Source organism: Phascolarctos cinereus, unplaced genomic scaffold (genome assembly GCF_003287225.1).
Source record: "Phascolarctos cinereus isolate Bilbo 61053 unplaced genomic scaffold, phaCin_HiC Scaffold_2;HRSCAF=192, whole genome shotgun sequence".
Taxonomy (NCBI): domain Eukaryota; kingdom Metazoa; phylum Chordata; class Mammalia; order Diprotodontia; family Phascolarctidae; genus Phascolarctos; species Phascolarctos cinereus.
In genome coordinates, this window is record NW_027555625.1 from 329500318 (window position 1) to 329527726 (window position 27409).

A 27409-nucleotide genomic window follows, 5' to 3' on the forward strand; every position below is an offset into this window, starting at 1 on the left:
GCCAGAGAAGAGAAACAAAGGGATCTTTCCCGGCTTGTGCAGTCTCAGTCTAGGACTGCAGTTAGACAGTGGGAATGTCCAGCCAAGAGCCTGTAACATGACTTACTCATTAAAGAAATGGAACTGATTTAAAACTTTGTCTAGAGAATGTTATGACACCTCCAGTGAAAAGAGGTACCGCAGTGAGGTGCTAGTCCCCTAGGGTGGGAATCTAGTCCCTTCCGCCTTCCTAACTACCACCCCCACCAATTCTTCTCCCTCCATGTGTGCCACTCATACCTCTCCCTCCATGTCAGGCACCTCCCCCAATGCCATCCCCTTGTATCTGGCACTCCCTCTCCCCTAAAGCCTCCCCCTCCATGTCTGCCACTCCCCCCCCCCCATACCTCCCTTTCCATGTCAGGCACCCTCCTTCCTCATGCCATCCCTCTCCGCATCTGGTACTTACCCCTCCTCTGAAGCTCCCCTTCCATGTCAGGCACTCCCCCCTCCCCCATGCCACTTCCTCCATGTCAGATACTCTCCTCCTTCATGTTATCCTCTCTAGACCTAGCGCTACCCCCTCTCTATGCTGCCCCCTCCATATCTGGCACTGCCCCTCCCCTAAAACCTCCCCCTCCATGTCTGGCAGTTTCCCCTTTCATGTCATCCTCTCCAGGTCCGGTCCTACCCCACCTCAATGCTGCCCCCTCTGTACTGGGCACTCCCCTCCTCCCCTACCTCAAATGTCTCCCCTTGCTGGCACTAACCATTAGGCTTGGTGCAGGCGCCCAGGAGGTTGACCACATTGAGATGGTTTCCAATGTGTATCAGAATCTTCAGCTCTGACATCAGTGCTTTGTGCTCACTGGCAGTAGCCCCCTCTGGAAAGAAACATGGCGTGGAGCTGAAAGCTTCCCTGGCCCAGTTAGCCTGAGTTACCTCTTTTCCACTTCTCTGCCCAGGGGCCTGGCTCAGCCATCCTCACCCTCCCAGAGCAGCCACAGCTGAGCTCTAATGCCCACTGAGAGGATGGCCCTGGGAATACCAGATCCTACACCATTTGTTTCTCTTCGGAGGGGTTGGTTCTCCTCTCCTTGGTCAGGCAGGGGCAGCAGAGCTGGCCTAAGGTCTAAGACAAGCTGTGCTGGGCCTGGACAACAGCGGAGATTGGCTGCTTTCTTGTCCTTCTATCCTAATTGTGTGCAAGATGCTTCCTGTATGTCTGCCCTGACTGCCTCCCTCCCTCAGCGTTGTGAGAATGAGGATCATGCACACTCAGGTTCCTCTGTGTTCTGGGATCCGTCCCAGTGCTGCGCTTTACAGATCCTGTCACCTTCCTCCTTCCCACACAGGGTCACCACCTGACCGCCCTGGTTCAGTGGAAAGAACATTAACTCTGGAGTCAGAGGATGTAGGTTTAAATCCTGCCTCTGACCCTCAGTACCTGTGGGATCTTGGGCAAATCACTCTTTGGGCCTCATGTCCCTCATCCGTAAAATGAAGGGGTTGGATAAGACGACTGCTAAGGTCACTTCTAGCTCTAGACCTCTGAACCTGAGTCTGTACAGGCCCACATGACCCTTGCCTCTGGGGCTGCTTAGGCAGGCGTTTGTTTCTCAGAGAGCTCCAGCCTCCCTTCCTTTGCAAAATATCACAGTGGGAAAGGGCCAGGGAAAGGACCCTTTTCTTCCCTATCTTAGCGAGGACCTCACATTTAAATAATGTTTTAAGGTTTTTAAAATTTTAAAAAAAAATTTACTTTCAGGTTTGCAAAACATTGTTTTATTTGATCCTTGAAACAACCTTGTGAGGAAGGTGTATTATTGTTCCCATTTTAAAGATGAGGAAACTGAGACTGAAGGGTTGTGACTTGTCTAGGCCAGTGTCTGAGGCAGCATTTGAATACAGGTCTTCCTGATTTCAAGTCTAGCACTCTCTACTATACCACTACCTCCAGGGAGTAAGTCAGTGTCTGCCCTCCCATCCCTTAGATGACCCCCAGTGGCCAGCCTACCTTTCAGCATTTTGACTGCCACTGTATCACAGCTGTTGCCCTTGTTGATCCCAAAGGCAGAGGCTTCAACCACCTTCCCAAAGGCCCCGTGTCCCAGGACTCTCCCTGTTGGGCAGAAGGAGAGAGGGGAAGGGAAGGAAAGGGAAAAGGAGGGAACAGGTTATGGGGATTGTATGTGATGGGAGAGGTAGAGAGCGTGCAACGAGCTTGGGTTATGGGGCATAGGGGGATGGCAGCGAGGGGCCAGAATAGGGCAGGATGGTAGAGTGCAGGCAGGGGGCCCAGGGCCAGACGTCTGACTGGCGCTGAGTCAGCCATGGCGTGCCTGCCACAGCACGGAGAGGAAGGCAGAGCCAAAAACTCAGGTGAACTGTGGCCAAACAGGAAGGGGCTGGGGGTGAAAGAGAAGGACCAAAGCAGAAGAGGAGAGAGGGGAAGAGGAAGGAGCCAGCATCCTCTCCCTCCAGGTGCTCGCAGCCCTTCTCTAACCAAAGGCAGGAACGGAGGCAGGAAATAGCTCACTGCGCTCTACAGACCCACTGTCCCGGACTCCTGGGGGGCATGGGAAAGGGGAGCTCTGTGCCCGGGGAACTAGGGGTCACACGCCCATGCGGCTGGGATGAGTGGACAGATAGGTCTGTATTTCCGGGATGAGCTTTAGGAATGGAAGGAATTTCACATGTCCCCAGGCAGGTGTGGAGGATGAGGACTCCAAACTCTTTCCCCATTTGTTCCCCATAAGCCCTTCACTAACCACTGTGCTGATCTCTTCTTTCCTCCTCCCCACGCCTTCCACCAAGAGCCTCCAAGCCAGCACTATTTCACAAGCCACATACTTCCCAGTGACTCTGCCACCCATTTCTGAGTCCTGGCTTTCCAGAGACTAGCAAGGCCACACAATCCCTTTGTCTCACCCAGATGGAGCCGTTCTCGGGGAAACTCCCATTTGCTGGAATCATAGGGCAAATATTCACACTGGTCCTCCAGGGCCACCTCGCCTGGGTCCATGATGATAGACAGGTATCCCGTCTTGATGTCTGCATGAGCAGGCTTCAGGGAGCAGGGGAAGAGGACAGGGGAGAAGTTATTATTTCTCTTCTCCCAGAAGATGACCCCTTCTAACGTTTTAAACTGAGTCTGTGAAAACACAGCCTTAGGCAAAATAACATCTCAATGAGCAGGTAAGGCCATAGAAAGAGATATTATAATTTGCATTTCAGATGACTGAGACAGTAGAAAGAGCATTGGCTTTGGAATTAGAATTCCTGGGTTCAAATCTCATCTCTGATGCTTACTAACTGTGTGACAATGGTCAAGTCACTTAGCTTCCTTGGGCCTCATTTTCTTTCCCCCCCCAATTTTATTAATTTATTGATTTATCAACAATCACTTCCATATGCTTTTGAGTTAAAAATTTTTCTCCCCCTTCTTCCCACCCACCCACCCTCCCCAAGATGGCTCACAATCTGATATGGGTTTTACATTTACATTCCTATTAAACATATTTTCACATTAGTGAAGTTGTAAGTAAAAATTAAAACCAATAGGAGGAACCATCAGAAAGATGAAACAAAATTCAACAGAAGGTAAAAATAAGTGATAGCAATTCGATTTCCATAGTTCTTTCTTTGGATGTGGACAGCATTTTCCATCCTGAGGCCTCTGGAGATGTCTTAGAGTCTTGTAATGCTGAGAAGGGTTCAGTTTAACAATGTTAGTCATTGCATAACGTGGCTGTTATTGTGTACAAAGTCCTCTTGGTTCTGCTCACTTCACTCAGCATCAGACCATATAGGTCTTTCCAGGTTTTTCATATACCACAACTTGCTCAGCCATTCCCCAATTGATGGGCATCCTCTCAATTTCCAATTCTTTGCCACCACAAAAAGAGCTGCTATGAATATTTTTGTACATGTGGGTCCTTTTCCCATTTATTTGATCTCTTTGGGACATAGCCCTAGAAGTGCTATTGCTGGATCAAAGGGTATGCACATTTTTGTAGCCCTTTGGGCATAGTTCCAAATTGTTCTCCAAAATGGTTGGATCATTTCACAACTCCACCAACAATGTATTAGTGTTCCAATTTTCCCACATCCTCTCCAACATTTATCATTTTCCTGTTTTGTCATGTTGGCCAATCTGATAGGTGTGATGTGGTACCTCAGAGTTGTTTTGATTTGCATTTCTCTAATCAATAACGATTTAGAGCTTTTTTTCATATGAGGGTCTCATATGAAAAAAGGGTATGAGATGAGGGTATGAGATGAGATGGCTTCTAAGATCCCTTTCAGCTCCATAAGCCTGTGAACCCTCCTTCCCTCACCATTCAACCTTATTTATCAAGCCTTCTCTGTTCAGGGCCCAGTGCCCGACTCTTCTGGAGAGACTCCCTGGAAGAAGGAGATGGTGGGGTCCACTACATGAAGGCATTCATAGAGTAATAAGAATGGATTCTCAAAATTCACATGAGATCTTTTATACCAAGTTCCAGAGTGCTTTGAGGGTGGAGAGAAAGCAAGGAGCATTTCAGAGAGGGTCTCAGGAATAGCATCTAACTTGGGCCCTGAGGACCTCAGAGACAGAGAGAGACAGAGAGAGAGAGATCAGGGTGGGGAGAATTAATTACTATTGGAGAATGAAGACTTGGCAGGGGAAGGAAAAGGGTAAACTTCAAAGAAAAATAGACTCAATGGTAACAACAGAGAAGGAGAGAGATGAGAGATGAGCGGCCAGCACGCAGAAGGCCCAGGGGCACAGGTAGGCAGGAGTGGATAATAGTCCCTCTGCCTCTGGCAGTAGGATCATATCTGGGCTAGCCCCATCTAGTTCAAGAGGAAATAATCCATCAATCAACAAATATTTGTAGATTTTCTACTGTGTGCCAGGTGCTGTACTAGGTGCTGGAGATACAAAAATAAAGATGAAATAGTTCCATATGTCAAGGAGCCTCCATTCTGCTGCCAGGCTAAAGGGGGCAGTGAGGCCTGCATAATCAAGGGTACAGGGCATTTGGCATCTTCTCTGGCTCTGCCCACCTGCTACATCACCCTGGGCTTCCTTCCAAGCTGAGCTGCCTCTGAGCAGAGGTAGGAGTGGCCGGCCGGAGGCAGGACTGGGGGCCCTGGTCTGCCTTAGACTCACCCGCTTCATGTTGCAGAAGATGAGTATGAGAAGGATCCAGAAGAACACAGCGATAACCCCGGTGCCAATGAGGATGACAATCTCCATGCTGCCTTTGTCCTCGGATCCTAGGAAGTGAGGAGGGGAGGGAAAGGTCAGGGCCAGCCTAGCCACCTGGGTCAGATGCTGGGGTATACCCACGGAGAAGGATGGTAAGGATTCCTGGGGCCTCAGCCTTATTTCTCCACAGCCCTCTAGGTGGGGGTGATGCACCTATTCTCCCAGCTCAGGGCCTTTATTTTCCTGTGCCCCTTGCAGCTCAGCCATCATGATGTCTCTAAAAAGACCCACAGGCCCTCACCAGTCTCTTCCCCAGCCCAGTAATAACAGCTACTAGCATTTATATAGTACTCTAATATTTACAAAATGTGTTACATACAGTTACCTCATTTAATCCTCACCATGAGTGAGTGGTTGACACTATAATTACCCCTAGTTTAGAGCCTGAGGCAAGGTAAGTGATTTGCCCCAAGAGTCAGATAGCTAATAAGTGTATGAGTCAAGATCTGAACTCAGGCTTTCCTTATTCCAAATCCAGCACACTACCCACTGAGGCATCACACTGCCTGAATATGAGAATGAGAAACAAGATTGGAAAATCCTATCTAGTCGGAAAGCCTGACCTTGAGCAGAGGCCTCGTAGTCTATGCTGGGCCTACGAAGACTCCCAAGCAGAACCAGAAGACTTTGGGGCTCAAGGCAAAACTTAAGTACTGTTTTTTCTTCCACCCCCAGCCCCCAGTTTGAAAATTGTTCCTCCCAAATATTACTGTCCATAGGAGGCTTTGAGCCATCAATGTAACATGTTGAAATCACAACATAAAGACCTGTGGGTTATGGAGTGGGGCTCTTCTGCATTAGAAATACATGCATTAATATTTTTTGGGTCACTCATTGTGCCACCTATGGGTTGTGTCCTAAACAGCTGCCCATCCCCACTGTGGCTCTACTACCTTCCACAGACACGCTGGCAGAGGAATTGACACAGCCCTTGGCATTGCAGACGCTGCACAGGTATCGGCCCGCATCTTCCTCCCGCGCCCTCTGGATGCTCAGTCTTTGGTTGGAGTCAGCCAAGTCAATCCCTGGGAGACAGGAAGGAAGTTGTGATGGGAAGCAGAGGGAAGAATCGCTTTTCCCTCCTCCCCCCTACCCAGCAGTATGTTCTTTGGCTATCTTCTTGAAGGCTCTCTCTGAGACCTTCAGGACTGATAAGAGCTGCCTCTAATCTTCAGAACCTCCTTCCACCCTGATAGCTAGACTGTGGTCTAGGTCAAGAAAGAAAGGTCTGTCTTGTGTTCTGTGTATCACAGGGTCTGCACATAGCGGTGTTCAATAAATATTTATTGACTAGAATTTAACTGAATTGGTCCTGGGTTTCAGATATGTGCATCCTGTCGCCTCACAGAGATTGTGAGCTCCAAAGGCAGGGGCCATGGCTTATATCGGAGTCACTTATCAGTCAACCTTGACACCAGAAAGGAAGCAAGCAAAGCATATGAGCAGCCAAAGTCAAATACTTTCCTTACAGAAGAGATCTTCATTCAGAGACTAGTTACTCTTGGTTAACATACAATACTATCACAATTCATCATCTGGTTTCTCAGCCCACAGAATATTAAGACAAGCAAAATCGGATGGGAGTAAGGATGGCAGAGCACAGTTAGAGACAGGTGCAGTGACAGCAATGAGAAGTGATAGCTACAGTGAAAGAAGAGAGAGAAAATTATTTTTAAAAAAACCTTATAAAAACAGACACGAGACCTCCTCAAGATCAGTGGGCGGGGGCCCAGAGAAACTCACTATCTCAGCCAAACACAGTCCCTTAGGGTTTACAGTGATGAGATGAAAAAAAAAAAGAGGTTAAATTATGTTTATTATCATCTGGTTAAGAAGATAGATACATATGTGCTCCCTTTTAGAAAGATTCCAACTGTGATGGTTAAAATTAAAGTTTTAGTGCTGAAAGAGGATACACACTAATATTTGCTCATATGAAACAGGATGTCCCTGACAGCGTTGGATAAAGTATGCCTCCCTCTGCTTTTCTATATCCACCCTAGGACCCTGCAATGTTCAGAGCAGACTTGAATTCAACGGAACTGAAGGGAAAGCATTACCTTTCCCTTCCACCCCACCCCCTTCCCCAGGACATACAGGTCTTGTCCTTGGTCTCTGTTCTGGCCCACTCACCACATGGAATTAAATGTTTTCAAGCCAAAAGAAACCACACGTTTGGTTTAGCTGAGTGTAAGGGACAGAGATATCCTTTGAAGTATCCCTTTTTTCAACCCAAGTGACAACAATTTCTCCCTAAATTCAACCTTATCGATGGACAGCTTCTGGGAGAAGTTGTCCCTAGCCTTCCCTGGGGATGAAGGAGGTACTTTTAGGCTTGAAGGATGCTCTTTGCTGAGGTTTCTCCCCTGGGTTTGCCCTCTAATGAAAAAAAAAAAACCACACCAAACATCCGATCTAACTAAGGAAGGGGGCAAATGAACCTCTTCCTTTAGGGAGGAAACCAAGTGAGGGAATATACGGAGGGGCTTTCGGGGCAGGATTGTCTTGCCCTAGTGAGCCTGTGTGTCCAGTGATAGGGCCTGGGCCAGCTGCTCCATAGAGAATCTTTTGTAACACAATTCTTGAATTTGCTTCTTTTCCCTCAGTTTCTCAGTAAAGTTCCCTTTGAAAGAGTCCAAACTTGTCCAAACTAAACCAAGGGGAAAAGGGATTGTCTCTCATCCAAATCTGGGTTCAATGGGCAGTAGGCGTGAATACCTTTAGGAAAGAGGCCATGAGACAGAAGCCAACCCTCCCAGAGTCAGAAACAATGAGGAAACAAGGAAACAAACAGAGGGATGAGAACCTAGAAGGGGGTTGCTGTGGATCATAATCCCCCATCTGGGACTTTCCTTTGCATCTTCCCAGGGTCCCCCCCCCCGACTCCTAGGGCCCCTCCGTACCTGATTCCTCTTCCAGCAGCCTCTCATCTTTGTACCAGACGATGTCTGGCACATGGGCCCCGGCCACCCGACATCGCATCTCGATGGAGTCACTGACGTTCACCGAAAGGTCAGTCAAGTTCTGTGTGAGCTGGGGCACCTCCAGAGCTGGGGGAAGGGCAATGTGTGGGGTTAGCTGCAGGGGATATCCCCACAGCTAAAAGCCTGAGAAGGTAGCAGGGAGGGAGTGATGTTGAGCTGGGACAACAGGCGACAAAGAAGAGAATCCTGCCTTTTTCTCCTGGTGAAGTGGTTTGATTGGGGGGTGGGCAGAGAGAAAAGAAAGTGACAGCAGAGCTGTATGTATGTGTGTGTGTGTGTGGGGGGTGTTTTTTCCTTCCATTATAACATAAGCTCCCTGAGGACAGGGGCCTGTTGTTGACGTTGTGTCCAATTTTGCGTGTCCCCATGGACGATGTCCATGGGGTTTTCTTGGCAAAGATATTGGAATGGTTTGCCATTTCCTTTTCCTGTGTCCATACTACAGATGAGGAACTGAGGCAAATAGGGGTTAAGTGACTTGCACAGGGTCACATAGCTAGTAAGTGTCTAAGGCCAGACTTGAACTCAGGTCTTCCTGACTGCAGGCCTGGTGCTCTATCCTCTGTGCCACCTAGCTGCCCCACTATCATTATTAGCTATTATAAAATACTTTCTGATTTGAATTTAATTAAATGCCTTTTGAATTTGTGGGTGTTGTAGGTGGAGAGAGGGAATGTTCCCAGGCCCGTGAAATGGACCCCACAGAGAGTTCTGTGAGGCTCTAGCTCTCTCCTCGTAGCCCACCCTCCTGTGGATTAAGCCCACAGCCCTCACTCCGTCTATTCTGCTGCCTTCCTTGGTCTGGACTCTGTATCCCTCTTCCTCTCCCTGACCTCTGGCCCCAGCTGCCCTTGGGGGCTCCTCACCCTGCACAGAGATGTATTTCTTGTGGCAGTGTTTCTCGTGGCTACGCCGGTCTTGCACTTCACACACATAATCGCCTTCCTCATCAGGGGCAATGCGGGGCAGGGCCAGGCGCAGGGTGGCATGGCGGGAACCTGGTGTGGAGCTCAGTTGGCCCTCCAGCCGCGTGGCGTACAGGTGCACATTCTTGCAGTCAAGCAGGAGTGGGTTTCCCTGAGCGTCATGCAGTGTGGACAGGTTCAGGCGGTACCACTGAAGATTCTCGTAAGTGTAGTTGTCCGCCTTGCAGCTGAGGGTCAGGTCCTGGCCTTCCACAGGCTCCTCAGAGGGCTCTGACTCAATTGTGAAGCCATCGGGGATAGCTGCAGGAAAGAATATGTCAGGGGGGCTGCCATCCCCACCACTGCCCTGAGGCCTTGTCTGCCTGGATTACAAAACCCAAGGACCTTTTCTTAGTCCTTATCCTCCTTGACCTCTCTGTGCCATTCGACATTATTGACCATCCTCTTCTTCATGATGCCCTCTTCTCCCTTGGCTTTCACGACATTGCTCTCTGATTACTCCCCTGCTGACGCTGGCTTTTTTTTAAAAAAAACTCCTTCCATAATCTAAATACAGGGCTCTCCTAAAGTCCTAGCCACAGCCTTTCTCTCTCTCTCTCTCTCTCTCTCTCTCTCTCTCTCTCTCTCTCTCTCTCTCTCTCTCTCTCTCTCTCTCTCTCTCTCCCTCCCTCTCCCTCTCCCTCTCCTTTTGTCTCTTTTTTTCTTTGGCAATCTCATTCACCCTCCTATCTTCATCTCTGCCCTCAGGTCTCACTGATTTAAGCATCCTCATAGAATTAGACAGGGTTTTGGAAACAATTTAGTCCAGTGCTATCAAACTCAAATAGAAACAGAGCCCTGTAAGCAGCATACTGACTTAGAAAAGCACAAATTAACATTACCAATGTTGTATTTGTATTTATTTTGTTAAACATTCCCCAGTTACATTTTAATCTGGTTTGGGCCTTACTGGGGAGTTTTGGGGGCTGCCTGTGGACAGAGGCCTTGAGTCTGACACCTTTCAGGTAGTTTATCTCTGCCCCCCCCCCCACTTTGCAGAAGAGGAGAACTAATTTGCTCAAGGTCACATAGATGGGTAGTAACTGAACAGGGACCAGAGCCTGGGCCTTCTAAGTCTTAGTCATGCACTCTTGCTATAAATTCAACATCACCATCTGCCTTCTGACATTACTCTTGAATGTCCTGCAGGCATCTCAACTAAACATGTCTTATATTTTCCCTCAAATCCAACCTCTCTTCCAAACTTCCCAATTTTGGTTGAGGGCTTTACCAACCTTCCACCAGGTTTTCAAGCTTAGAGTCAACCCTGACTCTTCTGTCTCCCTTATCCTGCCCCTCTCCCATCCACTTCCAGCTTGTTGATTCTGTCTCCACAACAGCTCATGAGTCCATCCCCTTCTCCCCACTCACCCAGCCTCTACAGACCCTCATCCTCCCTTGCCTAGATTACTGCAATGATCTCCCACTTGGCCTCCTTGCTGCTTGTCTCTCGCCTCTCCAAATCATCTACCACGCAGCTGCCAAACTGACAATTCTAAAACGGAGATCTGACCATGTCACTTGCCCACTGAAAAATTAATGTCTCCCAGCAGCTTCACCGATAAAATACAAAGTCCTCAGCCTGGCTTTCAAACCCTTCCCAGTGATCTTATTTAACTTCCCTTCACGTACATTCATTTCAGTGAGATTGACCCCTTTCCAACCTTCCATCTCCTTGTATGCCTTTGCACAGGGGGTCCCCCATTTCTGGAATGCGCTCCCCACCTTACTCACTAGTTACGTAGAAGTAGATGAGGCGTTCATCCTGCCCCACTTTGTTGAAGGTGACACACTTGTACATGACAGAGACGTTGGCCTCCTGGATCACCAGCTTGCTCACAGTCTGGAGTGGGAGAGGACAGACTACTGAGATTTCTTTTCCCAACCAATGGCCCCTTCCCCTAGGCTGGTGCCTACTTGAGTGATGGAGAAATAGCCTGGGGGCATGGAGTAACTGAGGCTGTAGGGTAACATAGAGGGCTAGTAGGAAACATTTCCCAGGAGTCCCAGCCTCCAGCCCTTCTCCTCCTGGGACAACACCCACCTGCTTTATTTTCTTAAAGAAACTAGGAGCAACCAGGTAGCAAAGGGGATAGTCAGGAAGATGTGAGTTTAAATCCAGCCTCAGACACTTCCTAACCGTGCATTGGGTTGACCTGAGTTCTTAAGTCTTTCAAAGTAGTTCGCCTTTACCATGTTATTTTAATTACATAAATTGTTCTCCTGGTTCTGATCACTTCACTCTTTAGTTCATAAATTCAAATCTTCCTAGGTTTCTCTTTTGTCATTTTAATGATGTTTCCTTTTGTCTTTTTTTTTTTTTACAAAAACCATCCCTTTTGTCATTTTTAGTGGCATTTCATTCCATTAATATCATAACAATAGTTAGCTTTATATAGGGCTTTAAAGTTTACAAAGCACTTTACATTTGTCCAATCTATCTTTACAACTACCCTTCAAGGGAAGCACCTTTCTTATCCCTACTTTAGAGATAAGAAAATGGAGGCAATGGAGGTTAGAGTGACTTGCCCAGGGTCACACAGCTAGTCAGCGTCTGAGGCCAGATTTGAACTCAGGAAGATGAGTCTTCCTGATTCCAGGCCTGGCATTCTATCCACTTTGCCACCTAGCTGCCCCATTTACTACTGTCATGTAGTTAATGTTTAATAAATGCTCGTGGACTGGCCGACTAGATCCTTGCCTAGGTCTCTTGCAGGATTAGATTTCCCTGACATGCTTTAGTCTTGATGGGAAATAGGATGCGAGGTTTAGGGGAAGTAAAGGTGAGAAAATACAGTGAACAAAGATGCCGGGATGGAAGGAGAGAGGGATGCCACCCGAGGCATTGGGACCCAGCTACGGGCTGCTGCAGTTCTCTGCCTGCCCCGTGGCCAGAGCAGTGGGCGCTCTCTCTTTGCAGGTTCCATCCCTTCCCTTTCCTCCCCCTCCTGGCCCTGAGGCCACTTCCCGATGGGCCTTTGAACAGGAAGCATCTTTGGAGGTGTGTATGAAAACAGGAAGTGACTTGAGGAAATGGGAGCCCTTTGTTGTTCTGGGCCTCCATTCCCTCCTCCCCGTGTGCTGTTCTCTGGGCACAAGCCCCCTTTGGGGCAGACAGAGCAGGCAGACGAGAGGGATGGAATGGGGGAGCCATCCTCTTCAGCTACCGTTGAGGGCAGAAAACAGGGTGTTGGCCTCAAGCAGTAGGCACAACCCAGGCATATCACCCCTTGCTTGTCTTAGCAGCAACTCCTGGGTCCTCCCTCAAATACATGGATGATTTATGGTTGGAAGTTGTCAATGTTTAACATTCTTCCCTCATCCTAGGAAGATGGACCTGGGAGAGAGCAGAAGATGCTTTGAGATGAAGTGGCGAAAGCCTCAGACCTGGATTCAAAGGGCCTGGGTTTGCATCACAGCTCTGCTGCTTACTCCCTATATGACTTTGAACAAGTCACATAAACCTCAGTTTCCCCATCTGCATAATGAGGGGCTTGGACTAGATGACCCCTAACTCTCTTCTAACTTAAAATCCCAAAGTCTTGTAAGTATAGATCAGGCGATCAGTGAGGCCTGAGTCTGGCCACTGGGCAGGGAGTCAGGGCATCGTCTCCCTGCTGAGGGCTCCATCCCCAAGGTCAGAAGTAGGCTGCTCTCCAGTGTAGCACATAGCAACATGTACATGTACACAGAAGCAGGGGATGAGAGGGAATGAGACAATAATTTCTTTGAATTTCCTCCTAGGAAGAACCATTTACCCTGAGATAGAGGTGTATGTGGTTGGGTATTAAAGCAGATAAAAAGCAGAGGGCCTGGAAACACACACACACATTCCTGACTTGGAATCAAGTTTAAATTCTACCTTAGACATTTACTAGCTGTGTGACTCTGGGCAAGTCACTTAACACTCTGGGCCTCAGTTTCTTTATCTGTAAAATAAAGGAGTTGAACTTATTGACCCCTAAGATGCCTTCTAGCTTTATGACTACCAACCTACCTCAAAGGACTTTTCTGACGAAAATCATAAAACATTACATAAAAATGAATTATTATTTTATTATTGTCACTTTGAATAGGGGGGAATATGAGGTGTTTGACTTTTACAAAGATCCTAGTTTTTGGTAGGAATGACCATGGAACCCAGGTCTTTGGACTCTGAGGCAGGCTGGTGGTGGTGATGGTGAGCTGTGGGGCTGAGTGCTCCCTCCTGTCTTTACTTCCCTCCCTCAGGACCTCAAGGTTGCCATGGTACCCAGCTAAGCACTGGACAGAGCAGCCTAGTGCCAGGGGTCTTTCCTTCTGGCCTCCTTCATTCTTGTCAGCTGACAGTCTGGGCAGTGCCTCAGGGGGGTTACTCTGCCTTTACTCTTGGCTTTGTATCTCCAGCCCCATCCTGGCACATAGCAGGTGCTTAATAAATGCTTGTTAATTGATTCTGTCCTAGGCCTGGCCCTCACCTTGTTTTTGCCTTCCACAGATTCAGTCCAGGTGTCCAGGCTCTCGATGGGGTTCACAGCATCCTGGGCTGAGACTTCCCTCCAGTCCACACACTGGGGCATTCGGTCCCGCTGATGCCGCCCTCCTGCTAGCTGCCTCCTGTGCATCCACAAGAAAGTAGGGGGAAATCAGTGTTTGGGGGTGTCCTACCCCTCTCAGGAGAGGAGAAAAGTGCCAGGTGGCTCCCCTCTCTCTTCCTTGAAGGCCAGAACCCAGGACATGTCTGGTGGTCTTGACATGGGTGGTAAGAGGGGCAGAGAGAGGGAGAGGAGACTGATTTCCCTTTATTCTCATGGTAAGGTTTCCCATATTTGGGCAATCAGTCCTAAGTGCCTTCAGACTCATTTCCCCATAACACAGATGTGCAAATCCACTCTGCATAGCCAATAGGTGATGACTCTAAAAAATTTAGCCCACTCCTCTGCTCTGCAGCCTATGACAGTTGCTCACACCTAACAAAATGAGTTTAAACTCCTAATCTTGGTATATAAAATCCTTTACAGTCTGGCCCCAATATACTTAACCCACACACACCAGTCTTAGCTAGGCTCCTGTCTTTGACCCTCCTCCACACTAACCTCAATGTCTCCTCTCTGATACCAGACTTGGTGACGTCCCTCTCCATAGCAGGCTCCCTGACACCCCCTCCCCACACACACCAGGCTCATCGCCCCTTCTATATGTTTGCTCTGTGGTTCCCTGGACTGAAATGTCGTATCTTTACCTATGTGAACCCTATTATCCCTTCAAGGCTCAATCTGGTCCTGTTCCTTCTGTCTCCTTCAGACTGTAAGTCTCCTGAGCGCAAGCCTTGGCTTATTCTCTGACTCCCCTGGACCACAACCTCCTTGAAGACAAGCCTTTTTCTCTATCTCTGCACTCTTTTTCCCATTTCCACCCCTTTCTCTCCAAGACTGTGGGCCCCTCCAAAGCAAGGATGGCTTTATTCCTTCTCTCATTTTAGCCTGGTTCAGCTCTGGGTATTATTTTTAATGAGGATAATTGAATTGAATTGAATTGAATGCAAGTGAGGGAGTGATGGAGACCAGAGGTACAGAACTACAAACAGCTGTTTGGTTGTGGTGGTGAGGTGCTGCCAGGGACTGAGAGGCCTTCAGGCCTTTTCTCTCTGAAGGAGCTTGTGAATGGAGGGGTCTTTTGGAAGCCCTTGTGGGTGGGAGCTTGGGCTTTTGGGAGGGCATAGCTGAGGAAAGGAACCCCATTGCTGGGCCACTGAGGCCTCACTAGGGACTTACTTAGTCCTGGGCAATTTGGGCCCTGCTTCTACTTACCCTCCCTCCTCCTTTTCAAAACATTTAGGGCAGATGTCAGAGGACAGCATGATAGAGGACTGGGATTCCAATCCTGGATCTTTTACTTATTATATCAGTAACCCTGAACAAATCAACTAACCTCTGTGGACTTCAATTTCTTTACCTATAAGATGAGACAGTTGGCACTAGATTATCTCAAAAATGCCTCCTAATGCTAAAGCTTTTATCCTATGGCTCAAATTGGGATATCCTGGGAAGTGGCAGGGCAGGGTCTGTCCCCTTGGATAGAAGCTCAGACACTGGGATGGGGTCAGAGAATCAGGGGCTTGTCTACAATAGCCAAGGAGGTGATCAGGCACAGCAGGGAGCAGGAGAGGGGCGCTCGTTGGGGAGAGACTCAGTCAGAAGATCAGCATAAACAACAGGAAGGAAATCAGTCAGGAGCATCCCAGAGTCAGGACTCATCCGCCTTGGACACAATGCTGCCACTCATCACCCCTTTAGTTTCCTACTGTCAAGATTGCCAGAGGCACTGGGCCTCCCCTCTTCAGCTGCCCTGAACAAGCACCAAGGACCAAGACCCCGATCGTCTCTCACTCACCACCGTGTCTCCCCACTGTCTACATTATCTTTCTCTTCTCTCTTCTCTTCTCTTTTCTCTTCTCTTTCCTTCCCTTCTCTCCCTTTTCTCTCTCTTCTCTGTTTCTCTGTCTTCTCTCTCTGTCTCTCTGACTCTCACTGTCTCTCTATCTCTCTTCTTCTCTCTTGTCTCTGTTTGTCTCTCAGTACTCTGATCACATTATTCCTATGCTCCAAAAAAGTTTCCATGTCTCTCTTTTGCCAATGTTCAAATTCTTTAGCTTGGCATTTAAGGCCCTCCCAACCTACCTCTTCAGCCTTATCTCTCACTACTCAATTTTATGTACCTTACACTCTAGTCTGGTCAATCTCCCCACTGTTCTCTGAACATGGCTCATGCTTTAATGATTATATCCTTACTCCCTCCCTCAAATGACCTCCTCCCCTTCAAGGCCCATCTCGGGTCCTTCCTCCACAAAGTCTCCTCTGATCACCACAAGGTACAGTTAGGTAGGGTAAAGGTCAGAATGAAGGTTGGGGCCTGGGTGCAGATTAGAGTCAGGGCCAGGGTCAGGAATGTGGTAATGGCTGACGTCCGTCCTGAGAGGTGATACTCACAGGCTGCGCCTGGAGAACATCTTGCAGGGGGTCCAGGGCCTCCACTGCCACTGGATGACATCAGGTGGTGGTGCCCCATACACAGTGCAGGTGAGGGCCTGGCGGCTGTGGCGGGAGTATATGCTGGGTGAAGATGCCTCCTTCTCAAGGATATGGGGAGGAACTGCGGACAAAAGAACAGACAGATGACGCAGGAGTTAAGGACACCTATAGGCTTACCCCATTGGCTTGTGCAGCCTCCCCTCCTCTGCCCATCTCCAGCTTTTCCACTATAACTTCCACTGTCATGAGGTGTGTGTGTGTAGAGGGCTGGCTGGCCAGGGGAACTCCCAGAAACTAGTCAGGATACGTCTCAGGGGCCACTCAGTCCTGAGTATCTGTGTGTGTGCATGTGTGTTTAGGGTGGATTTGACTCTAACTCTCACCCACATTCCTTTGGGGCATTCACTCCTCCCCCATCAAATAATGTCCCCTACCTCCACCCAACCCCCATTCTTCTCCTTTTCAGCTCCTCTTCTACTGTCCTTCCACTGCCTTGTTAGTTCTCCTCCCCTTGGCGGCATTTTCCCCTGCAGCCCTGGCCCTCATCCCAGCCTCTCCCTGTCCCTCATTTCCTTTTCTACCATCCATTCCTCTGCCTCTACTAGTTCCACTCCCCTGCCCACATCTGGTTTGCCCCATGCTAGCCTGGTCCAGCCCCTCTCCCTTGGCTCATACCGTTCACTACCAGCTCCAGGCTGATTTCGCGTCTCAGGCCAGCCTGCCTGTTCCACAATGCCAGGGTGTAGGTGCCTGCATTCTGTTCTGTCACCTCCTTGATCACTACTGAGTGCGGAGACTGGCGCCCCGGGACAGGCTTCCCATCCTTGTACCTGGAGGCATAGGGGAGCTCAATCCTGCACCTGCTGGTATCAGAGGCTCACCCTGCCCCACCCTTGCTCCTGCAGGGGTCATGTTGAGTATGGCCCTGGTTCCAGACTGGGCTGAAGGGAACCAGAAGATCACAGATAGAGAGCTGAAAAGGACCTTAGAGGTTATTTAATCTAACCCCCTCATTTTACAAATAAATGAAGGCCAGAGAGGAGGTAACGTCAATTGGCCAAAATCATACCATTATTGGTGCCAGGGCTTTTCAGAAGGAGTTTGGATGAGCCTCATCAAAGTGTGGCCAAGTAACCCCAGTTGCTCCAGATATGCACATGCACCTCCCTTATCCTCTTAAACCAGGATATGATACTGCCACTGAATCATCCAATTGTATTTTCTGGTCTCTGGGACACCTCATCACACACATTTCCTTAGGCACTTAGAGGTGGCCTTGGTATTCAAGACAGAGTTGATGTTGTTCCTCCTTCATTCTCAAAGAGGACCAGTGACATCATGAGGATGATGTCTTGACTTGTGAATGAATTGGATTTAAGTGAGGCAGAGCTGCACAAAGTCATCAGCCTCACTCTCTCCTCCAGAGTCATCAAAGTCCAGTGACAAGACAAAAGTCAAGAGGCCTAGCAATGGCCTAGGATGCAGGGGTGATCTAGGCCTATCTAAATTAAGGTCTTTCCCAGGTCTCAGTTTGTCTGGGGCAACACCCATTCAATGACTAAAGGCTAGGTAAGAATTGGGACAAAAGATACAGTCAGAAGTAAACCCAGTGTAATTGGCCTAAACCAGAAGTAGAGCTATAAAAGCAACAAGAAAGATGGTCCCCTTCACAGAGGCCACTCTGTATAGTGGATAGAGTACAGTCCTGGAATCAAGATGATCTGAGTTCAAACTTAGCCTCAGAGGCTTTCTAGTTGTGTGCCCTTGAGCAAGTCTCTTAATCTGTCTGCCTTGGTTTCCTCACTTGTAAAATGGGGATAAGAATAGTATCTATCTCCCAGGGTTATACTGATCATCAAATGAGATAATATTTGAAAAAATGTTTAGCATAGTGCCTGGCACATAGCAGGTGCTAGAATATACTGTTAGAACAAACTCTTCTCTGGCAAGGAAGGAGTTATTTGCTGATTGCTCAGGAAAATGCTACCTGTTCATTGATGGTGGTGTGGGAATATTTCTTTGTCAGGCTAAAGAAACATCATGTTTGTGTTTCATGAGGGCACAGAAGAGTGCTCAGAGCCTGGTAGAGGCCAGCCTGGGAAAAGGGTCTGGTGGCTGTGTTGCCCAAGTGATTAGGGAATCATATAATGAATGAATAAGCTCCTTGAGGGCAAGGATAGTTTTATTTTTGTCTTTATATTCCCAATACCAAGTACGGTGCCTGGCACATAGCAGTTGCTTAATAAACGCTCGCTAATTGATTGATGGGGATAATAAAGCATTTATGAAATATTTACCATATGCCAACCACTGTGCTAAGCACTGTATATATAGATACAAGCAAGGCAAATAACTTACATTCTAATGGAGGAAGCCAACCTATAAAGGGGAGCAACAACTGATTGTTTGAGTAGGGGCATATAACACAGTTCAGACGGAGTAAGGCCAAATCTGTGCCAAATGTGAAGGCTGGGATGGCTCTTCTGGTGAAGTGGAAGTTGCAATGAAGCCTGTGCCCTGAAAGCACCTGGAGGTTGAAATTATCAGCAGTGACTGTCCATTAGAAATTACCTTTAATAAAGCCATGTGTCTCATGGGTTGTCGTGGCCAAAGAGACACCACTGACCTTCTAGTGGATGAACTGAACTGTCATTATTGTTGTTCTCATGGTAAATGAACCCGAAGGCAAGGAAGTTGCAGCTAAATGGAATAATGGCTTACATGGACTACCTGAAGAGTCAAAGGGATTGATGGTGTCGGTAAACGTCATTCATAGGACACTTGTGGTCTTGTCTTACAACACTGATGATGAATATAAGAAAAAGTCGGTCATGAAGATAATCGCTGCTTACGTATCAATATCTGGTGCAAAAGATGAGAAAGCTGGGGTATTCTCTGAAGAAATTAATCATCTGAAGACGCTTCAAATTAGGCCAACCTACAGTTTGAGATTTAATGATTTCAATGCAAAGATGGGCACATAGGATGTCAGAAAATGTGATTCAGATTTGAGAAACTAAAGACTCCAAAGGCTTGTAGAATACTCAGAAATCTTAAATACTAATTTTTTTTTTTCCAGGAGAGAGTCCAAAGGTGCTGTTGTCCGTCGTCTCAGTTGTGTCCGACTCTTTGTGACCCCATTTGGGTTTTTTTTTTAACAAAGATACTGAAGCTGTTTGCCATTTCCTTCTCCAGATCATTTTACAGATGAGGAAACTGAGACAAACAGGGTTAAGTGACTTGCCCAGAGTCACACAGCTAGAAAGTGTCTGAGGCTGGATCTGAATTCAGGTCTTCCTGACTCCAGACCAGTGCTCTATCCATCGCACCACCTAGCTGCACCCAAAGGTGCTAGATATAGTGTATCCAGAACATCAACATGAAAAAAAGCTGATTCTATCTTATGAGAAAAGAAATAATTGCTTATTGATGTTTAGTCATATGAAATTCAGCAGTCTGTGCAGTCCAATACTATGGAGGAAGATGATGGAAGATTCTAGGTAAGATTGCCTATTTAACAAAAGTTAAAAACGGAAAATAAAAACAAATATACAGAAAGCCTGGACTAAGTTGCATCATTCCAAGGAAATAATACAATTTTTTCTTAAGTGTATCAGTCAATTATTCATTTTAAAATGTTTTGAACGTGTGAAAAATGAGTTTCCTGTAGACATTTTACCTTGCCATTCATTCAAAGATGAAAGTGGAAATGAGAGCAACACAAAGAGTGAATTGCCATAGTGCATCCATGTGCATCCAGTGCAGCATTGCTGCAGTGATCACTTCATCATCAGTGGCAATGGCATCAGCATATTTGGGCCCTGACATTTCAATATGCAATGTGCTACACGAGGAAGTGGAAATGGCCCTTAGGAAGACGGAATCGGCAAGAGTGGCTGGACTGGCCTAAGTAAGTACACACCGAGAGAATCTTTGCTGGGGATAATGCAGTCTTAAAACCATTGTGGGACTGTTTTTACAAAATATCTCAGGAGGGGAGAGGTGCTCAAAAGGAAGAGGAAAAGTCATGGACAAGAGGACGCTAATAACAGCTAAACCATATGCCTATTCTCTCATGTTTACAAAATCTTTATAAGAATGATCTATGCACATATTAAGGGTACCCTTGATGAAAATATAAGAAGGGAACGAGCAGGTTTCCTTGAATGGATGTTCCATAGCATACCACACCTTGACAGTCACGCAGTTGACTGGTGCAAAGAACATTACCAAAATTTTTTTGATTTGGTTGAGCAAAATGCAACCTTTCAAGATGCTCTTCTGCACATACACACCTTGGGACTGTACACAATTCTCTGATAAATGCAACAACACAAAAACATTGTTCAATGAGCCTCTGATTATTATTAAGTACAGCTGTACAAAAAGAGATATTATGCTATATCTGCCAGTGTTACAGACGAGGTTCCTTGCAGGGTCCAGGCTGAAGAGAGGTTCCCCGTAGATGAGGAAGTCCTCCACATGACATTGTGCAGTTTATTGCATCAAGCTCCAGAACATGAAAAGAAAGAGCCTCTTTAATGGAATCCATGATTACTCAAAAGAAATCAGTATATAGTAGGGGTGAGTAAACTAGGCCTGGGGACCCAATCCAGCTCTCTGCCTCTTTTTGTATGGTCCCCAGCTAAGAAGGTTTTGCATCTGAAAACAAAGTTTAATACAAAAACAATTCTTAGGTGGGGGGGGGTGGGTAGTGTACAAAAAGGTGGGTTTGGCTCCTAGACCAACTTTGCAGACTCCTTGGTCTATAGGAAAAAGGCAAATGGATGAAAATGCTTGTTATTCAAACTATGACACACACACGGAAGGACAGTCCATTGAATCTCTATATCAGGGAGTATATCTGTAGTCACTGCAGAAGGCCAACGATTTGGGCACAGTGTGGAATAGGAGAAAGAGAGCCCATTGGATTGCACTGGGGAAACTGTGCAGTGCTTTAAACTATCCCAAGCTGCAATCCAGCATAAAACTCCCATCTTTTCAACATCAATGGTCTCCAAGAGATGCAAGGTGGATGCAAGTGGACTTCAACATATTTCAATAAAGCCTCCTATGGAAGATGTAGTAAAAGGCTTATGGACAAAGAAAGGTATCATCAATAAAGGCAGTGGGGACCCAACCATGAAGTAGGAGTGAGGGATCACAGATGGACACACTGAATGCTGCAATGGAACCCATGGGATATACAGTGCCCTGGAAGAAGACCTCCTGCATATCGAATAGATCCTCTGTGAAGGACCTATGGGAGAGCATAAGCAAGAATCATGTAAGATGAGCAAGTATGGATGGGTCTCCATCTGCACTGATGGAGAGAATACTTACATTGGTGAGATCATAGAGCCCTTGAAATAAGCTTATATGCAAGCATAAGCAAATGTGGTCACTCTGTTGTATGAAATTAGAAGGCAACCAATCATCTGCCATAACTGTTGTCAATAAGTTGTATTAGGTTAATTTCTGTTAGACTGTGAGCTCCTCAAGGGAAGAGATTGTATTTTTTTTCATATTCATATTTCTGGAGTTTAGCATGGAGCCTTGCATAGAGCAAGCACTTGATAGAAAATCTGTTGAGTTTATAGAAGGGATTCCTGTACAGGAGGAAAGCTGGACTACTTACTAATTAGTATTAATCCTCATTTTACTGGTGAGAAAATTGAAGCATAGAGAGCTGATGTGACTTGCCCAAAGTTATTCAACTAGTAAGTGTCAAGCCTGGAATTTGAATCTTGGTTTTCTTGACTCCAAGTTTCATTCTCTTTACCATAATAGATATTGTTGGAAGCTCAGAATAGCAAGAAGACTTTGGAGACAGTGAAAGAGACTCTGATTTATTTAGCAGTTTTAAGAGGCTTTTCAGAAAGGTGTGGCAAAATAAATTCTTATTCTACTGAACTGAAATGGTGCATCAGCGGCTGATTTGGCTTGTTTCTTTACAAGAATATGAGTGGTAAACATGCTATAATATAGCCCAGTAGAAAATTAATTAAGAAAATGAGTTTGTCTTTTATATACGAAGAATGTCTAGTCATCACTTGGATCTTGTATACACCCACACATCTTTTTGGCCAAGTGTTCATATCATGGGCAGTTTATTAAGACCTAACATGGTTAAAGGCTCTGTAGAATACAAAAATGACTACGGAAGGGCTTTTACGTAAACATTCAGTGTGTGCCAGAATATGAAAATAGTGTTTACAAAGTAATGGAAAAGTGTCAAGTGGGTAGGAAGGCACAGGATGGACTAGAGAGGGCCAGGATCTTTGAAAAGAGCCTGATTCAGCCAATGAAGGAGAAAAACCTGGTAGCCTTCCTTCAGAAGAAAGTAAGTGGTTAGATAAGTGAAACTTATAACAGTTTAGTAATGATCAGGTTACAGATTTTGTACTTAGGTGTTTGTATTTCTTTTAATACTTTGTCTTATTGTGTTATTTTGCTTATTAGAAGAAATTAGAAGTTAGTGTTATTTTCCTAATAGAGACATATTTGTGGGAAAAACACAGCTAAGTAGTCATGAGCTATATCACCTTCTCTCAGTTATCTATTCCCGAAGAAAAATTCGCTTTTAGACCTCTGCTAAAATAAACAGGGACCATTTGGAGGCAGTTTCCCAAAGTTTAGACAAAGTACTTGGAAGGACCCTATCACCTTCCATAGGGCAGGCTTGACCCCTCTAACCAATTTTACCGAAGGAAGCATCAAAGGGGATATGAGAGGCTGGGATTTGAGATGACTGGGGTGTGATACGGGATTGGATATGAGGGGGCTAGTATATCAGTAATCCACTCTCTCCTGGGCTCTGCCACATCCTGTGTTGCACAAAGGGGTACAATTAGAATTAACTCTCATGCCTACTGGGCAAGACTTCCTATCTATGTGCCTGATCCTGGCTTGCAATGAGGAAGTGCTGTCTCTGATCTCCTCAGATCTCCAATTTGCCCCTTCGAGCTCTGGAGGTTCCCACAAAGAGGGGTAGTATGGCTGAGGTTAAGGAGCTAAGGCACCAAGGGGAATCCAAGGGTGTTTTGGGAGGCAGGAAGGAGGTTACCATTGGAACTCTGGTGGGGGGTATGCTGCCACCTTCACTGGAAGTTTCACCAGCTCATCTCCTGCTGTGGCCTCGATCACTGGGCCCTTCAGCCAGTCCACACTAATGAAGGGTTTGTCTGTGAGATGGAGAGAACAAGAGTGAGGCAAATATCTTGATCATGCCCACAGATGAATTCTTACTCATTCTTTTAAAGCCCAACTCAAATGCTAGCTCTTCCAAAAAGAAATGTCTTATTCTCCACTATACTGTAAGTCCCTTGAAGGCAGGAACATATTTTATCTAAGCTTCTAGCACTTGACACAATTCTTTGCATAAGTGCATATGTGTTTGTTAATTGGCTTTTAATGACCATGAAATTCCTTACCAGCCTTATAAGGGAAAAAAGCTCTTTAACCTTGCTGAAGTATGAAGAATGGAAACACTGGCCTAGAGAAGGATCAAAGAGCAGGGATGCTGGACAGGGAAAGTAGACTTGAAAGCCAAGTCCCTGGGAACGGATATAGACTGGAGACACTAGGAAGAGACATGGAATAGAGATGCAGAGCCCATCTCCAAAGAAGACAACAGAACTGGAACACAGAGAAGGCACATGGGATAGAGTCACTAAGGTGAGTCAGCAAGCAGGGACTCTATTCCTTTATGTCATTCACAAACACAGATATATACACACACACACACACATATACATATGTGTGTATGTCTGTAGGAATACATATAAATGCATACATACACATTCATATATATATATGTATATATATATATATATATGTATATATATATATATATACACACACACACACACACAGACACACACACACAGAGGCCTCAACAAAGGCTTCTGTTGAATGAATGAATGAATGAATGAATGAATGAATGAACGCATACATTGATGGACAGGTTAGGGATCTGCAGCCTTTACAGCTATGGGCAGCACACATACCTGCAGCTCTGAGGTCTTACTAGGGGGAGGGTTAGGGTGGGGCTGAGGCGGAGGGACAGCCTTCTCTGTGGGTCTCCCTTCCTTCTCTCCCCTTCCAAATACTGCTCCCATGGGCCTATCCTCTCCCCCAAGACCCCGCTTGTAGCCGTACCATGCACGATGACCTCAGTGCTCTGCCTGAAGCTCTGGACACCATTGCTGGCTTCACATACATACTGGCCCAGGTCTTGTTGGGTCACGTTCTGGATGACCAGGATGCTAGATAGTTCTGTGTGCGTCTGTTGGGAGCGGCGCTCAGGTGTCACTGCCCCAGCTCGTTCTGTCTGCCAGTGGGAGGGAACAGGAGAGGTTAGCACCCTGCCTCTGCCCCTCCCCTAACTCTGATATCCTGTTTTGTTCCCAGGGGAGAAGGTCACCAGGCGGTCCCTCATTGTTGTTTGTCCTTTGTTCTCGAAGAGGACCAATGACATCAGGAGGGTGATGTCTTGACTTGCAAATGCAATAGATTTAAGTGAGGCAGAGCCATGCAGAGTCATCAGCCTCACTCTCTCCTGCAGAGTTGCACAGCCCCACTGCCCTCAGATGAGTGGTGGTGGGGAGGTCCCTTGGACTGGACAGGAGAGAGCTATGAGGGAAGGACTAGGACAGCTGTCTTTTTTGAAGAAGGAATACCTAAGAAATAGGTCATGTAGGGTTTCCTCAGGAGTCTGAATTCAGTCCTTGGTGTGCCCCTTATATTGTGTGATCCACCAGCATCTCCTCCCAAGGGAGTCTCCCATAGACTCTAATGGCCTACAATTCTATAGGGAAGTTGGCCCAAGAAGTGTGGAAAATTTTTGATAATAAAATTTAACACAAATGATTTCAGTGCAGTAAAAAAGAGCAAATTGCTTAAAAATATAATTGTGGCTGCACCAAGATCTCAGAAGTCAACTCAGAAAAAAGAAATAACATAGGAAATGGGAACAAGAATGAATAAAATGAGAGAATGAATAACATGAGTGGTGTGGTCCTGTAGGAAAAGTCTCAAAAGTGGTAAAGCTCAGAATGAGCTGAGGATACAAAAACAACTTCTTTTTTCTGTTATATAGGGAATAAGAGAAAGAACCAAGAGATAGAATGGTTACTGACTGGGGTAGATAATGAAAATGAATGACCAGAAGGTAGAACTCCTTAACATTTATTATGATTTTTTTTTCTTTTACTAAGAAAAAGATTTTCTGATTGGAAAGAATAGATTTGTTTTTACTTATCATATGACTCGTTTTTGTTGTTGTTAATATATTTAAGATTTCATTTTTTCCCAAATGACATATAAAAACAACTTTTAACATTAATTTTTTAAAATTTTGAGTTCCAAATTCTCTCCCTTCCTCCTCTCCCCCTTCATTGAGAAGAAAAGCAATTTGACACAGGTTATACACGTGCAGTCATGCAAAATATATTTCCATATTAGTCATATTGTGAAAGAAAACACAGACCAAAAGAACTCCAAGAAAAATAAAGTAAAAAAATATGCTTTGATCTGCATGCAGATTCTATCAATTGAAAGAATAGACTTTCCAAAAGGTTTACAGGGAGCCAAATCTCAAGAAAAGTGAGGAAATGGTAAAAAAGCCTCTAGTTATCCTTAATTAGTTCAAGTCATTAGGCTTGAACCAACTATAACCTAGGGTGTTGAAAGAGCTAAGCCACTGTAAGTGATGTATCAACAATCATGGAGGAGAGAGGATCAGAGGTGGGGGGAACATGTCATATACATTTAAATTTTTAAAAATATATAAATATAATTTATTTAAATTTAAATTTAAAAGTATAAAAATATCTATTTTAGAAAGTGAAGAGGACATAGTCTTAAAAATACAGTTTTGGTATTATTAAGGGCATGACTTGTGATTATTTAGAATGGGAAGAAATAATCATCAAAAATTGGTACGAGTCATCAAGAACAGATTCATGAAGAACCTCATTTCTTTTTTTGATATAATTATTTGGTTGGTAGATCAAGGGAATATCACAAACATAATATGCTTGAATTTCAATAAGGCATTTATAAAAAGTTTTTATGAAATGATGAGGAATTGAAAGGCACTAAGCAACTGGTGGCGTCCATAAGGATAAAGAAGGAGGGTAGATGTTATGATGGGGCTTCAAGGAATCAAGCTATGCACCTCTGACATTTCCAGAGAGAACATTCATTGTCATCCCCTGGTGCCTTGGTAACTTTCCTTAGTTTTTCAGTTTCTCTAGATGTTCCACCTTGTTGGCCACAGCATAAAGCTAAGAAACCCTCTCTAGGGCTGTTTACTGCTTAAGGGATGGGGAGGAGGAGAGGAGGCATAGGAGAAGGAGAAGGAGGAGTAGGAGGGGAGAGGAATGCCAGGGCAGGACTGGGATGAAATGTCCTGTCCCCTAGAGAGATTAGGAGGATTGGGGCTTGGGAAGGAGTAATGGATGATGAAGATCAGCAACAGAGAGAAGAGCTGGGAGTCATATCCTGGGTTTAGAGGAGAGAAGAATATTGGTTATACAGGGACTGGCCTGGGAGTGAGAAGTGCTCTAGAGTTTCCTTTGGCCAGTAGCCTGCAGATCCAGAAATCAACCTACTAGCACTTACTAATTGCCTATCATGCCTAGCCTCTGTGCTCAGTGCTAGGGAAGCAAAGACAAAATTGAAATAGTCTTTGCCTTCAAGGACATTCTACTCTCTCAGTCCTCACATCATGTCTGCAGCCTGAGATGCTCTAGGCCTCAGAAATCCAGGAGAGTACCAGGAACTCCAGAGAATGAGTCAGGGAGTGGGGTCCTGGACAGAACTGAGCTGAAGGAGGCAATCCTTATAGGCTTCCTGGGAGCTACTGGCTTGGGGTTTGGAGATGGACAAGATAGACAAAGGCAGAGATAGTGACAATACTGAAAGGAGGGCTCTAGTGGGCAGAGGAGAGTATGGAGAGAGAGAGAGAGAGAGAGAGAGAGAGAGAGAGAGAGAGAGAGAGAGAGAGAGAGTGAGAGTTGAGTCAGAGTGATAGAGTGGGGAGGCAGTGTGGTCTAAGCCTTAGACTCCAAGGGAAAGAGCCATGGCCCTGGAATTAGAAGACCTGGGTTCAAATATCACCTCTGGTGCCTATCACCTGTGCAATCATGGGTAAATTACTTCATCTCCTTGTGCCTCAGTTTCCTCATCTGTAAAATGAGGAGGTTGGAC

General features: G+C 46.1%; 1 protein-coding gene across 1 annotated transcript in view; it reads right to left on the bottom strand.

The window, feature by feature from the left end:
* The window catches only part of FLT4 (fms related receptor tyrosine kinase 4), a 102374-nt gene that overhangs the window by 19745 nt on the left and 55220 nt on the right, over positions 1 to 27409 (bottom strand). Inside the window, exons 7-19 of the mRNA XM_020998599.2 lie at positions 24356 to 24527; positions 23262 to 23379; positions 16871 to 17025; positions 16154 to 16316; positions 13643 to 13781; positions 10920 to 11028; positions 9087 to 9446; positions 8140 to 8286; positions 6130 to 6261; positions 5138 to 5244; positions 2911 to 3046; positions 1997 to 2101; positions 750 to 863 (exon numbers count right to left, since the gene is read on the bottom strand). Of these exons, the coding sequence (XP_020854258.1) occupies positions 750 to 863; positions 1997 to 2101; positions 2911 to 3046; positions 5138 to 5244; positions 6130 to 6261; positions 8140 to 8286; positions 9087 to 9446; positions 10920 to 11028; positions 13643 to 13781; positions 16154 to 16316; positions 16871 to 17025; positions 23262 to 23379; positions 24356 to 24527 (1957 nt within the window). The remainder of the gene's footprint in view (positions 1 to 749; positions 864 to 1996; positions 2102 to 2910; positions 3047 to 5137; positions 5245 to 6129; positions 6262 to 8139; positions 8287 to 9086; positions 9447 to 10919; positions 11029 to 13642; positions 13782 to 16153; positions 16317 to 16870; positions 17026 to 23261; positions 23380 to 24355; positions 24528 to 27409) is intronic.